The sequence below is a fragment of the Bos taurus genome, chromosome 3 (assembly GCF_002263795.3).
Source record: "Bos taurus isolate L1 Dominette 01449 registration number 42190680 breed Hereford chromosome 3, ARS-UCD2.0, whole genome shotgun sequence".
Lineage (NCBI taxonomy): Eukaryota > Metazoa > Chordata > Mammalia > Artiodactyla > Bovidae > Bos > Bos taurus.
Window position 1 is genome coordinate 26,662,034 of NC_037330.1, and position 24,199 is coordinate 26,686,232.

General features: G+C 46.8%; 1 protein-coding gene across 1 annotated transcript in view; it reads left to right on the forward strand.

Moving 5' to 3' along the window:
* Positions 1–24,199, forward strand: part of IGSF3 (immunoglobulin superfamily member 3) — a gene marked incomplete at its 5' end in the record, with an annotated part of 60,703 nt that overhangs the window by 21,430 nt on the left and 15,074 nt on the right. The window contains 3 exon segments of the mRNA NM_001192700.2: positions 8,189–8,599; positions 12,243–12,650; positions 19,031–19,516. Of these exon segments, the coding sequence (NP_001179629.2) occupies positions 8,189–8,599; positions 12,243–12,650; positions 19,031–19,516 (1,305 nt within the window).

Consider the following 24,199-nt stretch of genomic DNA (forward strand, 5'->3'; position numbering starts at 1 on the left):
GGAGCTGAGGCTGAGCATGCGCAGCTCCCGGGAGGGACTACGGCACCAGAGAGAGTGCATCCCCCTTAAGTGTTCTGATCGCTCCTTATCAAATATTTATGCACTTAGCACTTCATATTTTCCAAAGGCTTTGTGTTCATTTTTACTCTTTTCCTCATACACCCTGGTTGTTACTAGAGCTTTTATTTGGGCAAAGTAGAAGTGGAGAAATGCCAGAGGGCTGACCACGTGCCGGAGCATGTATTGGACACTTGGTGTAGATGGCCCTCAGTCACCTTTCCTGCAGCCTTGAGAAGAAAGTACTGCTTGCTCATTTTATAAATGGAATATCTGAGGCTCCGAGAGATCAGGACTTGCCAGAGTCCAAAAACAGTGGGAAATAGGGGTGGGAATCCAGGTATGAACTTCATTCAAAAGCAGTTGGGGTGGATGAAAGGGAGACTTTGGCCTTTTTTAGACCATATCAGAAATTATCTTTCTTGGACTTCCCTGGTGGTCTAGTGGTTAAAATTCTGTGCTTCTGCTGCAGAGGACACAGGTTGCATTCCTGATCCTACATGCTGCGTAGCACCCGCGCCCCCCCCCGCCCCTCCCCCACATCCTTTCTGCATTCAGTTAATCTCATTTACAGAAGCAGTTTCTCTTTGTAGAGTGCTGTGTGGAGGTATTTCAGCACCTGTGGCGGAAGCAGTAACTGCAGTAGTGATATCGGCTGATCTCCATTGAGCATTTCTGGCGTGCCCATCACCACCCTGAATGCTTTATACACAATAACACTCTTCATTCTTAGTCCATGCAGTTCCACGAGGGGGTGCTGGGTTCACCCATTTTATAGGTAAGGACACTGACACAGAGGATAAATAAATTACCCAGCGATCCATAAGGGGCAGAGGCAAGATTCAAATCCAGACAGGCAGTCTGGCTCCAGAGTCCAGGCTCTTAATTTTATTTTATTATGGTATTTTTCACCCCCTCTCAGGAATCTTCTTTGGTAACATATACTTTGATTTAATCCACCCTCTCTCTTAGGTTTACCATCCCTGAACCCCTTTAACACATTCTCAAATTTGTTTTCTTAAATTGGAATCACAAAGTCCCTGTAGAGGTTCCTCCAGACACAGTTTGCTAATGGTGAAGGAGTTTAAATTGTGCCTCCTTGAACACCTCTATTTCATCTCACTTCTGCCACCAGATGGCTCTAAGGCTTGGGGACACCAGAGCTCATTCCAGTGCTGGCTTCTCTTCTTTTTACTCTTCTTCCACATCTTGCCTCTCAAACCATGGATCCTTAACCCTGCTCTGGTGTTTTCCACAGGAACATCATCGCCCCACTGCCCGGCCTTTTAGAAGATGCTTTTGTTGAGTATGCTTGTTCGAACAGCATGCAGTAGAAACTCAGGGGCTGTTGGCTCGCTCGTGGCGGTCCTTGTATCAGCCCTCTACAGCCGGTGTCATCTGCTCCCAGGAAGACTGTGTGCTTTGTGCCCTAGACCAGTCCTTGTCAGAGCCACCGACTGACCTGGCCACACCACGGCTCTTTGTTTCTCTGAAATCCCTTCAGTGAGTCCAGGGTCTGTGACAGTGACTCTCCCTGTCACAGTCTAGTGATAAACATGTTGTGGATCCAATTATTGACCATTCTGGATGCACGCTTCATGTTCCAAACGCACATCCATAAGGAAATCTTCAAGGAATACCATCACCCTTCCTGTCTTATTGATTTAGCTTAGCCTTTACTACCATTGAAGGCAGAGTGTGACACTACCAGGGGCATTTAAGCAGGACTTTTAAGCTAGTTCAGCATATTTGATTCTTAGCTCTTAATCACTTATTTTTCCTTTTAATTTTGAAGCATTGCTTTGCTTCCTTCTGATTTTCTTTAGCATCCCAAACACCCTCCAATTACATATCCCTAAATACAGAAGCAATAAGGGAAATGTCAGCACTCATTTTGCAAATATTTACAACCGTATCTTGGTCTGGCTATTAAATATTGCGCATTAAAATTGACAAAGCAATAAACAAGCTTCTAGGAGGACAGCCTCTGGTGTAGAAAGCCGACTTGTCAGTGGGTATATTCTGCGGGGATTTTGCTGATGGGCAGTTGGGATGAATATTTAATACCCTCTGGATGCTGCCAAATCCGTTTTCTCCAATTTCTTATTGCTGACCTGGCAGGTTGGGTGAGCTCAGGGCTCTTTTCTTTGACTTCCGAGTCCGGGGCCTGTGACAGTGGCTCTCCCTGTCACAGTCTAGTAGATGACAGGCTGTCCTGTCCTTCAGAGGGGTTGGCCCCTCCTTTCTTTCAGGAGGACCTGAGGTTCTCTTTCCATCTCGTGTGCCTGTGGCTTCTGCCCAGTGGGTGTTGAGAGAGGGAGTGAGCATGAGAGCAAGAGCCCTGGAGGAGCCCCCGGCCCTCCCCCTGTGCCTCGGGCCTTGTTGTCATGGTTACACCAGGTGCACCTGTTTGGAGTCAGTGAGCAAGGGTCAGTGCTCTGTCTGCAGACAGGTAAGGCAGACAGGGCATGTCTGGGTTACCCTAATTAGCTGTTTCTACGTCCTGACTTTTGCTGGTTTCTCCTCGCCCCTCCCTCCCAGTGCCTTCTACGAGCACGTTTGAGCACCTGCTGTGTGCCAGCTGCTGTGCTAGGTGCTGTAGCTGCAGTGATGGGTGTGTCACAGGGCTTGCCTCTCAGGCTGGCCAGAGGCTAGTCCAGGGGGTAGGCCATAGGGTTGAGCAGAGAATCAGTTTGCATGGGGGTGGGTGGCAGGAAGGAGCAGCACAGCTTTCAGGCTCAGAGTTGTGAATAAAGAACATCACAAGGGAGGCAGCAGTGTGCTTGTGACTGAGTCTAGGGTTGGGAGAGATTGGGTTGGCAGGGGCCAGGGGAGCCCCACTAATACAAGACAGCATGGAGCGTCAGAGTTCATGAAGGTTAGAAGCATGGACAGAGCAGACAGCCTGGGTTTTAATCTTGGCTCTACTACTTATCAGAAGTGTGACTTTGAGCAAGTATCTTTATAGAACTGGGGATGATAATATTTATTGCACAGGTCTGGTGAGGACCAGATAGTTAATATTTATAAAAGGCTTAGAGCAGTGCTTAGCACATAGAAAGGATTGCATAATTGTGCGAAGTAAGAATATTCTAAACCGGGCAGATAAGACTTGGGACCACACTCATTATGTTCCCCTTTTTTTAATAAGTTTGTAGTAGTCCCTTTCCTACTCTAAAATAAAATTCATGTCATCTTTAAGAATTGTTGCTGCTGTTGCTCATTGTTGTTCAGTCGCTCAGTCGTGTCCAACTGTTCGCTACCCCATGGACTGCAGCACTTCAGGCTTCCCTGTCTGTCCTTCACCATCTCCCGGAGTTTGGTCAAACTCATGTCCATTGAGTCAGTGATGTTACAATGCCCTTATGGTGGCAGAATGGAGAAACTTTTTTAGAAGTAGTTTGTAATAAAGCAATAAATTCTAACATGTCAGTGCTCGGGGGCGGCTACTGTGGGAGGATCGGTCCCCAGTTCATGCTGCTGCCAGGCAGAGGCCCTGCTACCCACCCCATCGCTGTGTCTGGTTGTGTCAGTGGTACCACCTCTGAGCAGCACTGCTGTCTGGACCGGTTTCCAAGATCCTGAGCAGCTCATGAGATAATGCTGAACAAGGCAAAGGAAACCCCTCCCTTGATTTGCCTGCTGCTGCTGCTAAGTTGCTTCAGTCGTGTCCTGCTCTGTGTGACGCCATAGACGGAAGCCCACCAGGCTCCCCTGTTCCTGGGGATTCTCCAGGCAAGAACACTGGAGTGGGTTGCCATTTCCTTCTCCAATGCATGAAAGTGAAAAGTGAAAGTGAAGTCGCTCAGCAATCCCATGGACTGCAGCCTACCAGGCTCCTCCGTCCATGGGATTTGCCAGGCAAGAGTACTGGAGTGGGGTGCCATTGATTTGCCTAGCATATGTTAAAGCTATGGAAAAAACAAAAAGTATTGTGTTGATAGCAAAATGAAAAGTGCTAGGTACTAGGCACAGAGTTTTCACTTAGATGAATGTCATTTGAAAGTCACACGGGACACGAGGCAGAGACCTGTTACACAGAGTCAACCCAGGTTGGTTTACAGAATCTACTGGCTTTAGTCCATCTCATATTCTATAGCCCCCCGCTGCCCCCACCCACCTCAATTTCCCTGGTGTCCCTGAGAACATTGCTGTCCTGTTGAGAACTGTTATGTGGGGAGCCACAGGTAGGCCCTAAGCTGGGAGCAGCGAGGTCCTGTCTGCAGCCTAGGAGGCTCTCCCTGGTGAGACTGAGGCTGGCGTATAAGGTCTGAGAAGAAGACAGGGGCTCACCTAGGGTATGAGCACGAGGAGGGAAGGGAGGGGGGCTAAGGTGGTGGTAAGGCTGTAGGGACTCTCAGGTGTGGTAACTGCTGACTGGCAGGTGCCTTTGCCCCCTCCTTTCTGTTTTTGGGGGTTGGGGGAAGTGGGTTGCAGAAGTCACTAGCCTTAGTGTTTTGTTTTAATTTACTTATTTTTCTCTGAGCTGGATCCGTTGCTCTGTGAGGGCTTCTTCAAGTTTGGTGGGCAGGCTTCTCATTCTGGTGGCTTTTGTTGCAGAGCACAGGCTCTAGGTGCATGGCCCTCAGTGGTTGCAGGCTTCTGGCTCAGTAATTGTGGCACAGGGGGCCTAGTTACTCCGAGGCATGTGGAATCCTCCCAGACGAGGGACTGAACCCGTGTCCCCTGCATTGGCAGGCAGATTCTTATCTACTGCACCACCAGGGAAGTTCCCCTCCTTTTTTGAAGATGGATGGGATTTGCACATGCATGCGCACACACACACACTTCTCCTGCAGCCCTTCTTCACTCTCTCCCAGTCTCCTGGCTGACTTACGTCCCTCAATTTGAAAAATCCCTGCTGTCCAGCTACTGCCCCCTGTAGTCCTAACATGACTGATGACTGTCACAGATCTCTAACAAAGACAGAGCCATCCCTCTCTCCTTCTGCTCCTCACTGCCTGTTTGCTACCCTCTGGCTACTGCTCACACCACTGTGCAGAAACTGCTATCTCCAGAGTTCCCTGCAGCCACCTCAGTGCCACACCTGTGATTTCTCAAATTTGGTGCATCAGAATCACCTGGAGGGCTCCTGAAACCGCAGGTCGCTGGGCCCCGGGCACAGGGTTTGTAAGTCAGTGTCTTCACCCCACGTGATGCTGATGTTGCAGGTCCACAGGTGATTGGAGGCCTCAGATGGAGACTCTCCAGGTACAGAAAGAGCCTTTCTCTCCAACAGGGTACAGTCCAGCTCTGGGAGCTGGGAAGTGCCTGGTATCTGTGCAGGCGTGTGGGGTGTGGGAAGGATCTGGCCTGCAGCCTCTCACCCATCTTCCTACCTTTTCCTCCTGCTGACTCATGGTTGGGGATTAACCAAGTCCTCAGCGTCTTTTCTTTCACCTTTGTGTTTACTGCCTAATTCCATTCCATTCACTCACGCAGCTGAAAGGTTTCTCAGGCTTTCAGGTGCATTGGAACCACCTGGGGATCTTGTTTAAAAAAAGACAGAGTCTGGTTCTGGAGGCCCGAGGTGGGCCCTGTGCATCTGCATTTCTAACAAGCTCCCAGGCGACACGGATGCTGCCAGTCCACAGACAGTACTTTCCGTAGAAAGTGTGCAACTTATGATTGGCATTTCTTGACTTAGTAGGGAGCTTTGAATGTGGGATTGAGTCCAGACACCAAAAAGAAAGGGGAATGGTGAAAACATCCTGCATGTTTATTCTATACCAGGCTCTGTGCTAATTTCTTTCTATAGAATATTGCTTTTTAATCTGCACAACATTCCTCAGAGGTGAATGCTGTAATGGTTCTCACCTTGCAGATGAAAATGCCTCTGATTCTTAAGGGGGCTGGGCTCTCCCCACCTCCATGGAGGAAGGTGGTGCCGGCTGGCCACACATCGCCCAGGGCAGTGCCAGTAGGATGCGAGAGTGTTTCCTAATTACTGGTGCAGGCTGCCATCTCCCCTGGGCTTCAGGAAAGGTCCTTCCTGTCCTTGAGACGCGAGAGGAAATTCAGAACGTAGACACAGAGCTGACCCCTTGCCCACCTATCAAACATGCGCCAGATTTCAAAAATGCCTCTCTTTCAAGCTTTTCCACACTTCACAATATTTTGACGTGGAAAGGAGAAAAAAAAAAACAGAAATGCTTTGAAACATTTCTGTTCCTTGGATTCTTGTTCTCAGACCATGTGACTAGTTGAAGTTTAGTCATAGGAATACAGTTTAACATATGCAGTTACTATAGCAATGGAGGTTTCCTTAGTAACAGTTGCAAAAATAATCTGGCCCCAATTAATAATACATTTTAAATCTCTTTCTGTTCTACACTGAAAAACCCAGTTTTTTTGGCCAAGCACCAGATAATTCAGGTGGTGTCATTTGCTCTGATATAGATATCATTTGCATGCAGTGAATCGGGTTGGAAAGGAATGAAAAGGGAGCTGGTTGTTTCAAGTATTAGAGGGATCGGATCTGAAAAGTCGACTGGCAGGCTAACGTGAATCTAGTTTCCAGAGCTTGGGTGCTTGTTGGTGAAGCCTGCCCTGGATTCCAGCGCCCTGGAGGACTTTGTGCGTTTGAAGAAGGGAGAAGGCAGGAGAGTGGGCTTGTTGCCCAAAAAAGATGAAACCAGAAGGGTGGGGTCGTGGCCCAGGGGATTTCTCCCAGGTTATTTCAACCATGTGTGTTGATGCCTGGAGAAGGTCTGTAGGTATGTGAATTCAGCTTTGTGAAGACTGTCACCTGATTTAGCACCGGAAGACACAGCCTGAGAGTTGCTTTTGTAGTCATGGTATTGTGTATGGTCTCTGCTGTACTTAGCTTGCTGAATCCTTTCAGTCACTCAGAACCTTTGTCTGTGGCTTATCTGGGTGTCCAGGTGACAGTCTGGAGCTTTCAAAAGTTTCAGTTGCCTTGGGGCATGGGACTTGGACCTTGATCCTACCTTTCCACTCTCAGCTCTAAGAGAACCAGCCAGCTGGAGCTGACAGAAGAGACCCAGGCATGACCAGTGGACTCAGTCCTGTTTCTGGATCAAGAGACTGATCGGCAGGGATGCTGGAGACAGGCCCAGGCCAACCTGCCCTGGCCTTCCCTCTGGGCAGACTCATTGGAGGAAGCCCAGCTTGCTCTCCCTATCAGGGTCTGTGCCTTGTCCTGAGTTTCTTTCTTAGCTGATTTGGTCCTCAACACACAAAGTATAAAGAGAAGGGTGAGGATAAAATGATGCTTTTACTTTTAGCTTCCTAAGGGAAACTCGAAATTGTGATTTTTCCCCCCCACTTTTTCAGTAAGGGGAGGATGGTGAGTAGGGGAAGCAGAGCCAAGTATAATAATGATGAAGTGGGTGAGATCTCCAATTACCTTCGTAAGATATATTTCATTAGACCGTGGCTTCTTGCCACTTTAAAGGAGAGCATGGTAATTAATTAGGTAGGGTAGATCAGGAGAGAGGGGAAGGGGAGGCTGGAGTTGGCTCTGTTCTGTCCCATTGTTCATCATTTTCTTCTCCACCTTCTCCTTCCCCCTCCCCCAGGAAGAGCACCCCAGCATCCTCCCACCAACTGCTACCATATTTCTCCAGCTCACTCTCATTCATTCATCCACTCACCCACTCATTCACTCACGTATCCCAGAAAACAGTGAGTGAGTGAGTGCTCTCTGAAGCCCAAATCTCAGGGTGCACTGATGAGACCATCCCCACGCAGGACCATCTTATTCTTCAGAGCACCCCTACCTTTAGCCTCATGAGGGACATGGAGCAGGCATACTCTAAACAATATGAACGGTTGGAAGCTGTTAAATTTCTTCAGCAGGAAAATGCTATGGGCAGGTGTGTGTGTTTGCCGAATCTCCCTGGAGGCTCTGTGATGGGGTTAGCAGCCAGGAGAGACAGTGAGGACCTGAGCTGGGGGCGAGGCAAGGCAGAGGAAGGCAGAGGCTGTTTGGGATGAGATGGGGTCCGTGCTGCTGTCCTTATGCTGAGCCATGCTTTGAGGGAAGCCCATCAGTGTTGGGTCCTCTAGGAACTGTGCTAGACGGGGAACCTAGAGGCAGGACCTGGGACAGGCCACATTTCCAGGAGTATGCGGTGATTCTGCTAAAGCGCCCCCTTTTGCTTTGCAGTGACCAATTTGCAGGTGAGCAAATCAAAGCGGACCCTCACCCTGGTGGAAAACAGGCCCATCCAGCTGAACTGCTCAGTCAAGTCCCAGACCAGCCAGAACTCCCACTTCGCTGTGCTCTGGTATGTTCACAAGCCCTCGGACGCCGACGGCAAGCTCATCCTCAAAACCACCCACAACTCCGCCTTTGAGTATGGCACCTATGCCGAGGAGGAGGGCCTGAGAGCCAGGCTGCAGTTTGAGAGGCACATGTCCGGGGGTCTGTTCAGCCTCACTGTCCAGAGAGCCGAGGTCAGCGACAGCGGCAGCTACTACTGCCATGTGGAAGAGTGGCTGCTGAGCCCCAACTATGCCTGGTACAAGCTGGCAGAGGAGGTTTCAGGGCGCACAGAGGTCACTGTGAAGCGGCCAGGTAAGAGCAGGGGTGCAGCCCGGGCAGTGGGCTGAGGGCAGAGAGACTGCCTGGGGGCGGCAGGCTCTACGGGGCTCATGTTGGATGTGAGTGTGGCAGAGTGTCATCCTAGCGCACTACGGGCCCGCCCGCTTTACCTCCTGGGTCCCGGTACTGATGGCAAACTCAGAGACGTGTTCTTGACTCTGCTATTGTAGACAGCATCTTCAACAGGGAAAAGCCTAAGCGACAGATGGGGGTCACAAGGTGCAGCAAGGCAGGGTCCCTGGTGCTCCCGGATCTCAGGCTGGTGCCAGCTCCATACCCAGGATTCCTGCCTGGAAGGGATTTTCTGGTTTCCTTCATCTGCTTCCCCCTTCTTCTTTTTCACCCAATCCCAGCCCAGGAATGAGCTCTTCCTGTGCGAATTGAATCACCCCTTGACCCCTCTCAGATCCTGTAAGTGTAACCTTTATCCTGTTTATACTCTGCTCCCTGGTAGCCGTGTCTGACCTCTGCTGGCACACTTCCAGGGAGGGAGTGCTGACTGTCTCCGCCCCACTTAGTTCCACTTCTGGGTGGCCCTGGTCCTTAGAAAGTCCCTTTCCCTGTAATTTCCCTCTCAGGTGTTAGGTCTGCCCCAGAACAACCCAAGATTAGTCTGAGTCATACCCTTTCAAATATGTGAAGGGAGCCCCTTCTCCTTGTTGAAAAGTTCTAGTTCTTTGCGCTTTTCACGTAATGTGGCCTTAAGCTCCCTCTCCATCCCTCATTCCTGCATGCCCTATAGTTCACTGTTAACCACAATCTGTGGTTCCCAATGGGCTGTGGGATGCTGTGTTGCCACCCTATGCCTTTGCTTATGCTGCTCTCTCCTGGAGTGCTTCTCCCCGTCTTTACCCCATTCCTAAGACTTCCCTCAGCACCTCTTCCAGAAAGCCTTCCCTGGTTTCTCCTATGTCACCAGGGGTTCCATAGAAAATGCATAGTATAATAATTGTTTTCATTTCTTCTCCACTATACTGTAAACACTTAGAGGACAGGTGCTGTGCCTTTGGATCTCCAGCCACTGGCATGACACCCTTAGTAAATATTGGTTGAATAAGGAATGAATGGTTGCTTTCCCCGATACCCTAGGGCCTTTGTGCTTGTTATTCTCTCACCCTAGAACATGTTAACCATAGATGTCCATCTATCGCATTCTTCCTCAGGCATTCCTAGCTCATTTTAACTGAAATGACACCCTAATCACTCACTGGAAAAGACCCTGATGCTGGGAAAGTTTGAGGGCAGGGGGAGAAGGGGACGACAAAGGATGAGACGGTTGGATGGCATCGTTGACACAATGGACATGAGTTTGCTCAAACTCATGTTTGCACATGAAACGCGAGACAGTGAAGGATAGGGAATCCTGGTGTGCTGCAGTGCACGGGATCGCAGGGTCAGGCCCGACTTATGACTGAACTACAACGATCTCTCCATGTCTCCTTTCTCCAGCCTCTTCAGAGCACGTCACGACCTGAAACAGCTCTTTGTATATAAGTCATTATGAACTGCCTGTTCATATTTATACCTGTGGACATTCGTTTATCATCAGTTATTATGTGTTACTTGTTTACTATTTATATATTCAGAGTCAGTAGGTGGGAAGCCCCATGAGTGAGCACAGGTCCTGTTTTCCTCACCATGCTATTCTCACGGCTTGTCTCCCAGGAGACCTCCATAAAAGTTTGTTCTGGAAGCAGATGCAGAAGTCCATATGTGGCCTGGCCCAGGCTGAATGCCACGGGGCTGGTCCCCTCCTTTCCTCAGGATACTGTATTTGTCAGGCCACCCCGATCCTGGGATTCTCATCTACCTCATGGTCCACTGCTTCTGAGGCGTAAAACAGGAAGCTCCAGTCTAAACGATTCCTGTTGGTATTTCCAGTGACCTATGCCCTGCCCTCAGGCCAGTCCCTGGGGCTTTTGAGAACTGAAGCTTGCCATTAGGCCTGCAGATGTTCTCCTGGGTTTCTGTTCTTCCTGTCTGTTTTCAGTTCTAACCATTTTCCCCACTGGGAGGTCATGTTCACCCCTCCCCCCCCATGTGTTTCCTCTTGGTCATCATTCCGCCTTTCCCTTTTCTCATTTGTGCTGAAACTGAGAAGTTCTTGGTACAGCCTAAATTTATCAAGGGAATTTCCCTGTTGGGGATTACAGACTCTCAGCAGCAAGCTAACTGGGGCACAAGGGCTGTAAGGATCCTTGTCAAAACACAGCTAGTGAAATCTCTGTTTGTGGGGAATATTAACACTATAAACAGAAAACTCACAGGACATAGATTAAAACAACACATTCCCCTTTTTCAGTTGGATTAAAAAAATTTTTTTTGACGTGGGCCATTGTTAAAGTCTTTATTGAATTTGTTATAGTATTGTTTTTTGTTGTTTGCATTCTTGTTGTTCGGTCATGAGGCATGTGGAATCTTAGCTCCCCAAGCAGGGGTTGAACCCGCACCCCCTGCATTGGAAGGTGAAATCTTTACCACTGGGCCACCAGGGAAGTCCCCAGTTGAGATTTTTAGTTTGTATGTTTTTCTTTTTTTCCCCTCCCCTACTTCTTCCAGTACCCCCTACCCCCCTTAATAAGAAAGCATACACTCATAGAACTTTTGGAAAATACTAAAACAGCACAAAGGAGAAAATAATCTTTCAACCCCGAGACAACAAGAGTATGTATATATTTTCAGAGATTGGTTATTTAAAATATAATTTCAAAAAAAAATATAAATTTCAGTTGTTTTTTAAAATTTTTTGAACTTTTATTACAAAAGTGGAATAAATGTGCCTTATAAAATATTGTGACAGTGCTGAAGTGGAAAAGTGAAAAGTGAAAGTTCTTCCCCCTCCCTGACTCAGGAGGTGTTCTTTCCAGGGGCTTCTGTGCATTTACAGTTTCATAGCTTTTTAACCCCTCTAGTCCAGAGAGGCTTTTTGGGCCCTTTTGAAATTGCAAGGATGCCATCAAAGCGTACCATGTTTAATGACCTTTTTCTCCGGAGAACAATCTGATTGGCTGAGGTTTCAAACAGCCATCCGTATCAGTCTTTTCTTTACTGATGTTAGATCAGTTCTGCTCCCATCTTGAGAGGAAACCCTTATGGTCCTTTTGTTGTGTTTTTTTTGGTAGAGAAAGTAAGAACTGCAATTCTTAGGACCAACTGGTGTACATATTAAATTGGCTTTCCCCTGCTGTTCTTCTGAGGTTGATGGCTCAGCATATTCTAGCCATAATGTGGTCAGTTTTAAAAATTTGCTGTTACTTCCAGCAGGGTTCTCACCATGCCCTTTCCATCTCTGCCCTGCCACCCCCTCCAGTTGTCCACGCTCCTCATGCTCTGCTGTCACTTGGACGTGGAGTCATCTACCGTGCATGCTTGTCCTCTCCTAAGCATCTGAATCTATGAGGTTTATAAATTTGGGGGCAGCTGCTACTGTAACACCAAATTCCTTGAAACTCAGGAACTCAGACCCATGATCAAGAACTCAGAGTGTTCAGGGTGCACGCGTGAGCCTGCTGCTGTCCTCCTGTCTTCGGAAGGCATGCACTCACGTCCACTGGGAAAGGTTGCGTGCAAGTGGCTCGTTTTCTGTTTGGCAACTTCTCTTTCCTCACTTATGCAGATAGCCGCCTGAAGCTCAGCCAAGAGCAGGGCAACCTGTCGGTTCTGGAGACGCGGCAGGTGCAGCTGGAGTGCGTGGTCCTGAACCGCACGAGCGCAGCCTCACAGCTGCTGGTGGAATGGTTTGTGTGGAAGCCCAACCAGCCAGAGCGGGAGACTGTGGCCCGCCTGAGTCGCGATGCCACCTTCCACTACGGAGAGCAGGCAGCCAAGAACAACCTGAAGGGCCGGCTGCACTTGGAGAGCCCTTCCCCGGGCGTGTACCGGCTCTTCATCCAGAACGTGGCCGTGCAGGACAGCGGCACCTACAGCTGCCGTGTGGAGGAGTGGCTGCCCAGCCCCAGTGGCATGTGGTACAAACAGGCTGAGGACACCGCTGGCCAGATGGCTGTTCGCGTCACTCGACCAGGTGAGAGTTAACCTCCCCAGGCCTCCCCTCCCTTTGGTGGTTCCTCTCTGTGATAGTTTATGCGTTGCATAACATTAATTTCAAAATGAACCCATTGTTAATTAAATTAATAGAATTAATTAGTTACTTGCAGTTAAATGTATGAGCATTTACGTTTTACACGTGCACTCACAAGTGTCTGAGATCTTTTTTCCCCCTAGTGAGTGAAAAACTGCACATCTGGCTTTGGCCTAAGGTGATTCCATTTCTTAACTAGAATAACATTTGTCACTTATTCCAGAGCCTGGAATATTTTTTAAAATTTATTTTTAATCGGAGGATAGTTGCTTTACATTATTGTGTTGGCTTCTGCCATACAACAGTGTGGATCAGCCATAGGTGTACCTATGTCCCCTCCCTCTTGAACCTCCCTCTTACCCGTCACCCATCCCTCCCCTCCAGGTTGTCACAGAGCACTGGCTTGAGCTCCTGGTGTTATATAGCAATTTCCCATTAGCTTACCTGTTTTACATATGGTAATGTCTGTTCAATGTTACTCTCTCAATTCATCCCACCCTCTTCTTTCCCCGCTGTGTCCAGAGTCTGTTCTCTAGGTTGCCATCTCCATTTCTGCCCTGCAAATAGGTTCATCAATACCATTTTTCTAGATTCCATAGATATGTGTTAATATATAACACTTGTTTTTCTCTTTCTGACTTACTTCATTTGAGTCAGTTCTGGTGAAGTGGATGAATCTGGAGCCTGTTACACAGAGCAGTGCTCAACTGCTTCAGTCGTGTCCGACTCTTGTGACCCCATGGACCTCTGTCCATGGGATTTTCCAGACAAGAATACTGGAGTGGATTGCCATTTTCTTTTCCAGGGGATCTTCCCGACCCAGGGATCTAACCCTCATTGTAGGCAATCTTTTGCATTGCAAGTGGATTCTTTACTTACTGAGCCACAGGGAAGCCCATATATAGAGTAGAATATTTTCTTTTCAAAGAATACATTCAGATTCAGACAGGTGGCAAAAATCTTGAAACAGTATAATCATGTGGTTCTGAAAATTCAGTTTGTGGATTTTCAGTGGAAAAGAATTGATTCATATGATTTAAATAGAAAATGAAGTAGCTGTAGCCTTTACACTCTCACTTCCTAATAATTTTATTGGTGCTAATGACTATTCTGTGCAGCCTCATGCTTTTCTTTATTGTTGGTTCTAAAGTACCCAAATGTGCATAATTACTGGGTAGAATTATTGTTCTATATTCAAACACATAATTAAAGCAAAGATGTGCAGGATTCCTGTGTCCTCTGAAACACCATGTCATCACTCATTCCTATCAGACCACAGGACAGTTAAGGACAGGCCCCTGAAGGACATGGGACAGAAATGCACTGGGACCTGTATCCAGAGGAATGTTTTGTCTTATGTTCTCAGCATCCCAGGGTTCTGTTTGTGGTCACTGGCGCCAAGGGAAGCTTTCATAATGCTTTCACATCTAAGTAGAGCAGCTCTTTTTGTTGGTGGAATCCTGGAGCCTCACGGTTATGCCCGCCCCACACATCATGGCACACACTTCAGCGAGCAGATACAGCCTTTGTTATAGAAGAGGACATTATCTCTGTCCTCCTGTCTTGCCTAAGCTGGAGAGGGAATTGCCTCTGCTTTGAGACGTATTTCCCATGAGCTTTCTTCCCCTTTCCCCCTTGCCTTGAGTGCGCTGCATGTCTTTCCCCAAAGACAAATGGTAGATGCAGCAGCTGAACACCGTCTCCCTCCTCCTCCCACCCATTTTGTAGATCCCCACATGAGGCCCCAGGCGGCATGGGAGGAGGCAGCCAGCTGCATCCCTCCCAGCCACAGGGGGGCAGTTCATGTTCAGTCCTCACCAGGGCCCTGAGTGTGGGTTTTACTCTGGAGAGAACTGAAGCCTAAAGAGAAGTGTCACGCTGCCAGCGTGTCGAGCAGACCGAGTGGTTGCCCAGGTTTCCTTCCTGCCACGCTGTGTGCTCATAGTGTGGCCCCTAAGTCTACAGCCTCTCGAGTCCGCCTCCTGTTTAGCCAGTTGAGTAGCCCGGATCAACCAGCTGCCTGCCTGCCTGCCTCCCTTCCTTCTCCGATTATATAAGGTGATCATACTAATAACAGCATTTGGAAAATAGAAAAATACAGTTTTGAAATAAAAAATTATCTGTAGGGACTTTCTTGGCAGTCCCGTGGTTAAGTCTCCGAGCTTCTACTGCAGGGGGTGCTGGTTCGATACTTGGTGGGAGAACTGAGATCCTGCCGCATGGTGTGGCCAAAAAAAAAAGTCTGTAATCTCACTGTCTGTATATCTTCATGGACTTCCCTGGTGGGTCAGTGGTAAGGAACCTGCCTGCCAAGGCAGAAGATGCAGGTTCAATCCCTGGGTTGGGAAGATCCTCTGGAGAAAGAAATGGCAACCCACTCCAATAATTCTTGCCTGGAGAATTCCATGGACAGAGGACCCTGGCGGGCTACAGACCATGAGGTCGCAAAGAGTCAGACACAGCTTACGAGTAAACAACATATCTTCATATTCCCTCTGTGTGTCTCTCTCTCTCTAAATGAAGTCAGCATCTTACTGTTTCATGTGATTTCCCCCCCAGCCCCAGCATTCTTTTGTGAGTCTTTCCCCCTGTCATTGAAAGCATTTCATGACCACCATTTTTACTGCTTGCCTAAGATTCTTTATGTAGATGTACCTCAGAGCTTTTTTTTCTGATATAAGTTGAACATATAGAAGATTGGAAATAAAAGAGCTCTAAGAGTTAAGAATCGCCTTGCATTGCTTATGAAATATGGAAACTGAAGGAACTCAGTTCAGATCAGTTGCTCAGTTGTGTCCGACTCTTTGTGACCCCATGAATTGCAGCACGCCAGGCCTCCCTGTCCATCACCAACTTCCGGAGTTCACCCAGACTCATGTCCATCAAGTTGGTGATGCCATCCAGCCATCTCATCCTCTGTCATCCCCTCCTCCTGCCCCCAATCCCTCCCAGCACCAGAGTCTTTTCCAATGAGTCAACTCTTCACATGAGGTGGCCAAAGTATTGGAGTTTCAGCTTTAGCATCAGTCCTTCCAAAGAATACCCAGGACTGATCTCCTTTAGAATGGACTGGTTGGATCTCCTTGCAGTCCAAGGGACTCTCAGGAGTCTTCTCCAGCACCACAGTTCAAAAGCATCAATTCTTTGGCACTCAGCTTTCTTCACAGTCCAACTCTCACATCCATACATGCCCACTGGAAAAACCATAGCCTTGACTAGACGGACTTTTGTTGGCAAAGTAATGTCTCTGCTTTTCAATATGCTATCTAGGTTGGTCATAACTCTCCTTCCAAGGAATAAGCGTGTTTTAATATCATGGCTGCAATCACCATCTGCAGTGATTTTGGAGCCCAGAAAAATAAAGTCTGACACTGTTTCCACTGTTTCCCCATCTATTTCCCATGAAGTGATGGGACCAGATGCCATGATCTTATTTTTCTGAATGTGGAGCTTTAAGCCAACTTTTTCACTCTCCTTTTTCACTTTCATCAAGAGGCTTTTTAGTTCCTCTTCACTTTCTGCCATAATGGTGGTGTCATCTGCATATCTGAGGTTATTGATATTTCTCCCAGCAATCTTGATTCCGGCTTGTGCTTCTTCAGGGTGGGACTATTGCTGAATAGATTAGTAGTTGTGTTTGGTTCACCAGGGGAGAGGGGAAACCACATTCCTCCCCCAGAGCAGGGACCACAGATCAGAGTCACTGGTCTAGGTCACAGGTTGGAAGTATCAGCGTGACCTCTGGGAGGGGCAGGGACAAACTTTTTTCTTGTAGCTTAAACATGGGAAAGTAAGGAAAAGAGTGTTAAAGGCTGATCAGGGAGATGGTTTCGCCTCTTCTACAAGGGGACAGATGCAGAAAACCAAGTTGGTAAAGAGGCATGTTAAGGGGACTGGGCTTGTGGGAAGGTGAAAATTAATTTTATTCAAAAAACTTGTGTTGAGTGATTAACATAAACAAGGCATTTGAGTGTTAGTCCCCTCCAGGGTCCTCTGTCCATGGATTCTCCAGGCAAAATACTAGAGTGATCAAACCTGGGTCTCCTGCATTGCATGTAGATTCTTTACCTTCTGAGCTACCAGGGAAGCCCCTTGAAGGGGCTCCGAAAAATTGTGAGCCTTAGACTAGAAGACAGAAAGGGAGACTAGATGGAAGAGGCCCTTCTGGGGAACTGAATGTTCACAGCCCCTTACCACCTTGCCATGATGGGTCCAATGCCTCACTCGGGCCAGCACAGCCTTTCTCTGTTGGCACATCAGCTGTGTTCCCTGGAGGGATAAGCTGATGAGTGAGACAGTTTGAGTTGCCTGCAAACCTATTTCCTGTCCTGCCACTTTCTGCCCTCTGGCCCCTGCAGCGTTTCCTGCCACCACCAGCACCCTCTCCCCACCGTGCCCCACCACGCATCCCTGGTGATAGCTGGGTTGATGCACCGTGTGCATCACCTATAGCTGGTTCCTAAGCTTTGTGTCCAGTGGTGCACACGAGATTCCGTATGTGCAGAGAGGAATGTGGAGGGGCTTAGCAGAGCCCCAAGGGAGTGGCGGTAACTAGCTTTGTGTTCACCTGCAAGCCAATTCAGCCAATTCATTGAAAGCCCAGGGCAGCACTTGGGAAAGGCTCCTATTTGGTCGTCATCCAAGTAGAATCTGATTCAGTCTATTTTTGTTGATGCTACATTGGCATCTTGCATGAGCATTTCATAAACAGAGCCAAAGGGAGGAGGTAGGGAATGAATTACACGTTTAGAACCTACTCTGCTGCTGCTGCTGCTGAGTCACTTCAGTTGTGTCCAGCTCTGTATGACCCCACAGATGGCAGCCCACCAGGCTCCTCTGTCCCTGGGATTCTCCAGGCAAGAACACTGGAGTGGGTTGCCATTTCCTTCTCCAGTGCATGAAAGTGAAAAGTGAAAGTGAAGTCGCTCAGTCGTGTCCAACTCTTAGCGACCCCATGGACTGCAGCCTACCAGGCTCCTCCGCCCATGGGATTTTCCAGGCAAGAGTACTGGAGTGGGGTTCCATTGCCTTCTCCAGAACCTACTCTAGAGAGCCCAAACCTGCAAAAGAAGCAGATAGAGCCGTCTGGTGGCATCTGTGGGATACGACTTAACTTGTTCAGTTATCTCTTAGTGGTTGGACTGCATCTCCTACGTCCATTGAGAGGACACTGTCCATGTTATCCTCCTGGGGATTCCATACTCGGGGTAAGGAGCCCTTTCAGGTTTATTGTCTGTTGCTTGGCTTCGTTCCTTGGAGAATGTTTATCTCCTTGGGTTTCCTGTGTTGTAGCCAACAACCAACATGCACACAGTTTAAATTCAAAAGCTGCTAAGGGGGTGAATTCATTTCCAAGGGCCATCATAACAGATTAGCACAAACTTCGTAGCTTCAAACAACAGAAATCTGTTCTCTCATAGTTGTGGAGGCTGGAAGGGTGAAATCAAAGTGTTATCAGGGCTCTGCTCCCCTGAAGTTCCTAGGGAAGAGTCCTTCCTTGTCTCTTTCAGCTTCTCATGGCCCCATGTTCCCTGGCTTGTGGCTACATCATTCCAATCTGTCTCTGCCTTTCTATATCCTTCTCCATGTGTCTCTGTGTGCCCTCTTCTCTCCTGATATGTAGGCCTGCCCCAAATCAGTTATGAGCACATCTTAACTAAAGTATGTCTGCAAAGATTCCATTTCCAATTAAGGAAATTCAGAGAGTCTAGGTGGACATGACTTTGGGCAGAAATCTATTCAACCACTACAAGGGGTCACAGTGAAAAATCTGCCCCTCTCCCTCTGGATTCCTATAAGCATCCATGTTACCAGCTCCTTGTGAATTCTTCCACACATATTCCAATCAAATGGAATAAAATGTATTTTCTATTTTCTTCCGTGGGGCTTCCCAGGTGGTGCTAGTGGTAAAGAAACCTACCTGCCAGTGAAGGAGATTCAAGAGAATGCGGGTATGATCCTTAGGTCAAGAAGATCCCCTGGAGTAGGAATCGGCAACTCACTGCAGTATTCGTGCTTGGGAAATCCCATGGACAGAGGAGCCTGGCAGGCTACAGTCCGTGGGGTCACAAAGAGTCAGACATAACTGAGTATCTGAGCACACACACACATTTTCTTCTGCAGAGTGATGTGTGGAGTACACAGCGTGCCGTACTCTAACAGTTTTTCTTGAATTTCCTTCCTCCTCTCTGTACACGATGCCCCCTCATTCCTTTCAATAGAGGCATGGAACTCTCTTGTACGTTACTGTATTCCTAAAACATATTTAATGGTGGACATTTAGTTGTTTTGAGCAGAAACTAAAACAGCCTCGTCTCCCCCAGATGCTGCCCTGCAGGTGGACACAGTGGTCCCGAATGCCACGGTGTTCGAGAAGGCAGCTTTCCAGCTGGACTGTAGCATCGTGTCTCGCTCCAGCCAGGACTCCCGCTTTGCCGTGGCCTGGTACTCCCTGAGGACTAAAGCTGGAGGAAAGAGGGGTAGCCCTGGCCCAGAAGATGGGGAGGAGGAAGAGGAGGAGGAAGTGGAGGTGGATGAAGAGGAGGACGAGGACCCCACAGAGCGGACAGCCCTGCTGAGCGTGGGTGCAGATGCTGTCTTTGGCCCAGAGGGTAGCCCCTGGGAGGGCAGGCTCCGCTTTCAGATGCTCTCCCCGCTCCTCTACCGGCTCACCGTGCTGCAGGCCAGCCCCCAGGACACGGGTAACTACTCCTGCCGTGTGGAGGAGTGGCTGCCCAGCCCTCAAAAGGAATGGTACCGGCTGACCGAGGAGGAGTCGGCCCCCATCGGCATCCGCGTTCTGGACACAAGTAAGTTTTTAAAGTTTTCAGGGGAGGGTGTCACTGTTGATTCTAGCTGTCTGGAAGAAAAATCAGAGCTTGATGGGGGATTGCTAAGCCGTTTTCTTGGCTGTTATGGGCATTTAGGATTTGACACACCAGTTTAAGTAACTGACTCTTGATTGCCCTTGTGGGAAAAAAAAAATGGCTATAGGAATTAAAGTGATCATATACCCTCTCATCTTTATAATAAAGTTGATGCTCCACCAGATTAAATTTTAGTTAGATTTCATTATACATGTATATATTTGATGAGGGTGAAAGAGGAGAATGAAAAAGTTGGCATAAAACTCAACATTAAAAAACTAAGATCATGGTATCTGGCCCCATCACTTCATGGTAAATAGATGGGGAAAAGGGGGAAACAGTGACAGATTTTATCTTCTTGGGCTCCAAAATCACTGCAGACAGTGACTGCAGCCACAAAATTAAAAGATGCTTGCTCCTTGGAAGAAAAGCTGACAACCTAGACAGTGTGTTAAAAAGCAGAGACATCACTTTACTGACGAAAGTCCATATAGTCAAAACTACGGTTTTTCCAGTAGTCACGTATGGATGAGAGAGTTGGACTGTAAAGAACGCTGAGCACCGAAGAATTGATGCTTTTGAACTGTGGTGCTGGAGAAGACTCAAATTGAGAGCCCCTTTGACAGCAAGGAGATCAAACCAGTCAGTCCTAAAGGAAGTCAACCCTGAATATTCATTGGAAGGACTGATGCTGAAGCTGAAGCTCCAATACTTTGGCCACCTGATGCGAAGAACTGACTCATTGGAAAAGACCCTGATGTTGGGAAAGACTGAAGACAGGAGAAGGGAGCAGCAGAGGATGAAATGGTTAGATAGCATCACTGACTCAACAGACATAAGTTTGCACAAACTCCAGAAGATAGTGAAGGACAGGGAAGCCTGTGTGCTCCAGTTCATGGAGTTGCAAAGAGTCAGACATGACTTAGCAGCTGAACAACAACAACCATGTACAGGTATATTGTTAGATGTTACCTTGTGACTCATTAGAATATCCAACTTAGTCTCTCTTTAGCAAATCAGCAACATAAGGGGAAGAATCCCAAAGAAAGGCAACGCCAAAGAATGCTCAAACTACCGCACAGTTGCATTCATCTCACACGCTAGTAAAGTAATGCTCAAAATTCTCCAAGCCAGGCTTCAGCAATGCGTGGACCATGAACTTCCAGATGTTCAAGCTGGTTTTAGAAAAGGCAGAGGAACCTGAGATCAAATTGCCAACATCCGCTGGATCATTGAAAAAGCAAAAGAGTTGCAGAAAAACATCTATTTCTGCTTTATTGACTATGCCAAAGTCTTTGACTATGTGGATCACAATAAACTGTGGAAAATTCTGAAGGAGATGGGACTACCAGACCACCTGACCTGCCTCTTGAGAAACCTGTATGCAGGTCAGGAAGCAACAGTTAGAACTGGACATGGAACAACAGACTGGTTCCAAATAGGAAAAGGAGTACGTCAAAGCTGTATATTGTCACCTGCTTATTTAACTTCTATGCAAACTACATCATGAGAAACGCTGGGCTGGAGGAAGCACAAGCTGGAATCAAGATTGCCAGGAGAAATATCAATCACCTCAGATATGCAGATGACACCACCCTTATGGCAGAAAGTGAAGAGGAACTAAAAGGCCTCTTGATGAAAGTAAAAGAGGAGAGTGAAGAATTGACTTAAAGCTCAACATTCAGAAAACTAAGATCATGGCATCCAGTCCCATCACTTCATGGTGTCAGGGAATGTTTAACAGGAGGATTCCTACATGCTGTTTCTCATAAATCCTCGGTTTCCTATCGGTTTTCTGTTGTCAGAAACTAGTGGAACAGCAAGATGCTCCCAGGACTGAGGTCATTATGTGAGACAGGCTTGAATCTCCTTCAGTAAACATTCTCTTTACGGCAAAACTGCTTAGTCTCGATCCCCTTTCTTGAGATATGGATTGTCTCCTGACCTTGTGACCATTATTAATCCCTTGCTCCCTTGGTAACAGTTGCTATATGTTCGGTTTTCTGACCTTTATCATTGTTGAAAGAAGTTTCTTGTACAACAGCCTATATATACTCACAGAAAGATCATTAAAGCACCTTTGCTCCATCAGAGCTTGGGTCCCCGTGTCTTTCTTTCTTTCTTTCTTCCTCTCTCTCTCCCTCCCTCCGGCTCTCTCTCTTTCACTTTCTTATCACGGACTCCAGACCACCAGGTTCCAGTCCATTAAAGGACCCCAACAAGTGGCACCCAGAACACGGACACTGGTATACGTGGCATTTTGGACGGAGTGACTCCAGGCTTATTGAGGTCAGGGCCTATTGAGGTTGGTAAGTACTAAGACACGGGTCAAACGGCTGGAAAGCCCCATTATTTCTCTACTTTACTTCACCATTTGTTTAAAGCAGGGATTTTTGGTTTCGCGTCAATGAATAGAGGCTTGCTTTCAAACAATGGTTAAATGTAATCCTTGGTTCCCTGATAAATGCAGTTTTGATTTAGAAATTTGGCACCAGGTCAAAGAAAATGTTGAACGAGCCACCAGGCAGGGAAAAAATATTCCGATTGATTTCTGGCCCCTCTGGGCTCTCATGAAAGCTGTAATTCTGCCATTTCAAGGTAATTCTAGCCCTCACGATATTTGACAACAGACTGAATACTTATTGCATGAATATCAAGTAGGTGATAAAACTTTACAAAAGGCCCAATTAGAACAACATAAAATATTTCAAAATTTTCTTACTAGCCCTGCCCCGGCTGCTCCAAATGCTCCTCCTTTGCCAACAGGCGCAACTCCAGAAGTCTCTCCTTTGTTAGAACCTAATGAAAGTTATGCTAATTTTTTAGCTAGATTAGAAACTGCTATTTCCCATACTGTAATCAGAGAAGAAACCAAGAAACAGCTAGAGAAATTACTTGCTTATGAGAATGCAAATCAGGAATGTTTAAGAGCTATCGCTCCAATTCGTGAAACTGGGACTATTATTGATTATTTGAAGGCTTGTCACAATTTAGGATCAGAAACTTAAAAGATGCAAATGCTAGCTAAGACAATGGCTGCTATCTTTAAAAAGGGAAATGATGGATGCTTTACATGTGGAGATAAAAACCATTTAAAAAGGGACTGCCCTAAGAAGGCTAATAAAAAACCTCCAAGAATTTGCCCTCGCTGCTGTAGAGGAATGCATTGGGCCAAAGATTGTAAATCTAAATTTGATATTGAAGGAAAACCTATTCCAGGAAACTCCAAACAGGGCACCCCCCAGGTCCCCTACAACAAAAACCAGGGGCAAATTCTATCTTTTCCCTCAAACCCTCAACATCCGGCAGTGCTGCCGTCCGTATACCAGCCCTAAATGACTTTTTCCTTTACCCTCGAACAGTCCCTTCTAGAGTACCTACTGGACTTTTTGGATCTCTGCCCCCACAAACCTTCGGTCTTTTACTTGGCCGATCTAGTTTGACTTCTAAAGGAATTACTGTTCACCCTGGAATAATTGATTCAAATTATAAAGGAGAGATTCAAACTGTGATGTCATCTCAGATTCTGTGGCAATTCAAAAAGGGGGACAAAATTGCTCAATTACTTTTTTTGCCTTACACTTCTATTAACTCTTCTAATGACACACGAACAGGCAGATTCAACAGTACAGATCAAAAATAATCCTTATGGACATCATTGGTATCTGAATATGCCCAACTAAAAATAAATATCAAAATTAATGGTAAAAGATTTTCTGGTCTCCTCAACACTGGATCTGATATTACTGTTATTTCCAAACACTTATGGCCCAAATCCTGGCCTATACAAAAAGCTCTTACCAAATTGCAGGAATTTCTCAAACCAAAGTACAAGAAATTTATCAAAATGTACAAATCTACCCATATGAAGGACCAAAAGGCCAGCCTGCAACATTAAGACCTTATGTGATAGATGCACCCCTTAATCTAATAGGAAGGGACTTACTTATGCTATGGCAAACTCAGATATACATTCCACATTTTTCCTAAGGACCACTACTCGTTTAACAAACAAAGCAATTATTAAAATAACTTGGAAGAATGACAAGCCTATTTGGGCAGAGCAATGGCCCCTTAAAAAAGAAAAATTACAGGCTACTAAAGAACTTATAGACACACAGTTAGAATTAAAACATATTGAGGAATCTTGCTGTCCTTGGAATTCTCCTTTTTTTGTTATAAAAAAGAAATCTAACAAATGGCATCTCTTAACAGACCTTAAAAAAGGTTAATGCATCTATGAAACCTATGGATACATTACAACCGGAGATCCCATCACCTATTACTTATTCCTCAAAATTGGCACATTATTATTATTGATTTACAAAATTGCTTTAGACTCCAGAGAAAACTGATTAAAATAAAATCTTTTTTGAAATTGCAAAACCGATTCTTCTTACATGTGCGGTTAGGAAAAGGTTAACTTGTTAAAATACTTTTTTGGAACTCCAATTCTGCCTGGGAAACAAAAACAGGCCTAAGAAAAAACCTAAAGTTAACTCTTATCATGTCCTTGGGATACACAGCCCACTCCATCTAGGACTCCAGCCATAAACAAATTGGTGGAACTCAAAAAAAACACGACAGATATTTTAAATTTCAAGCGGAAAACTATGCCTATCTATC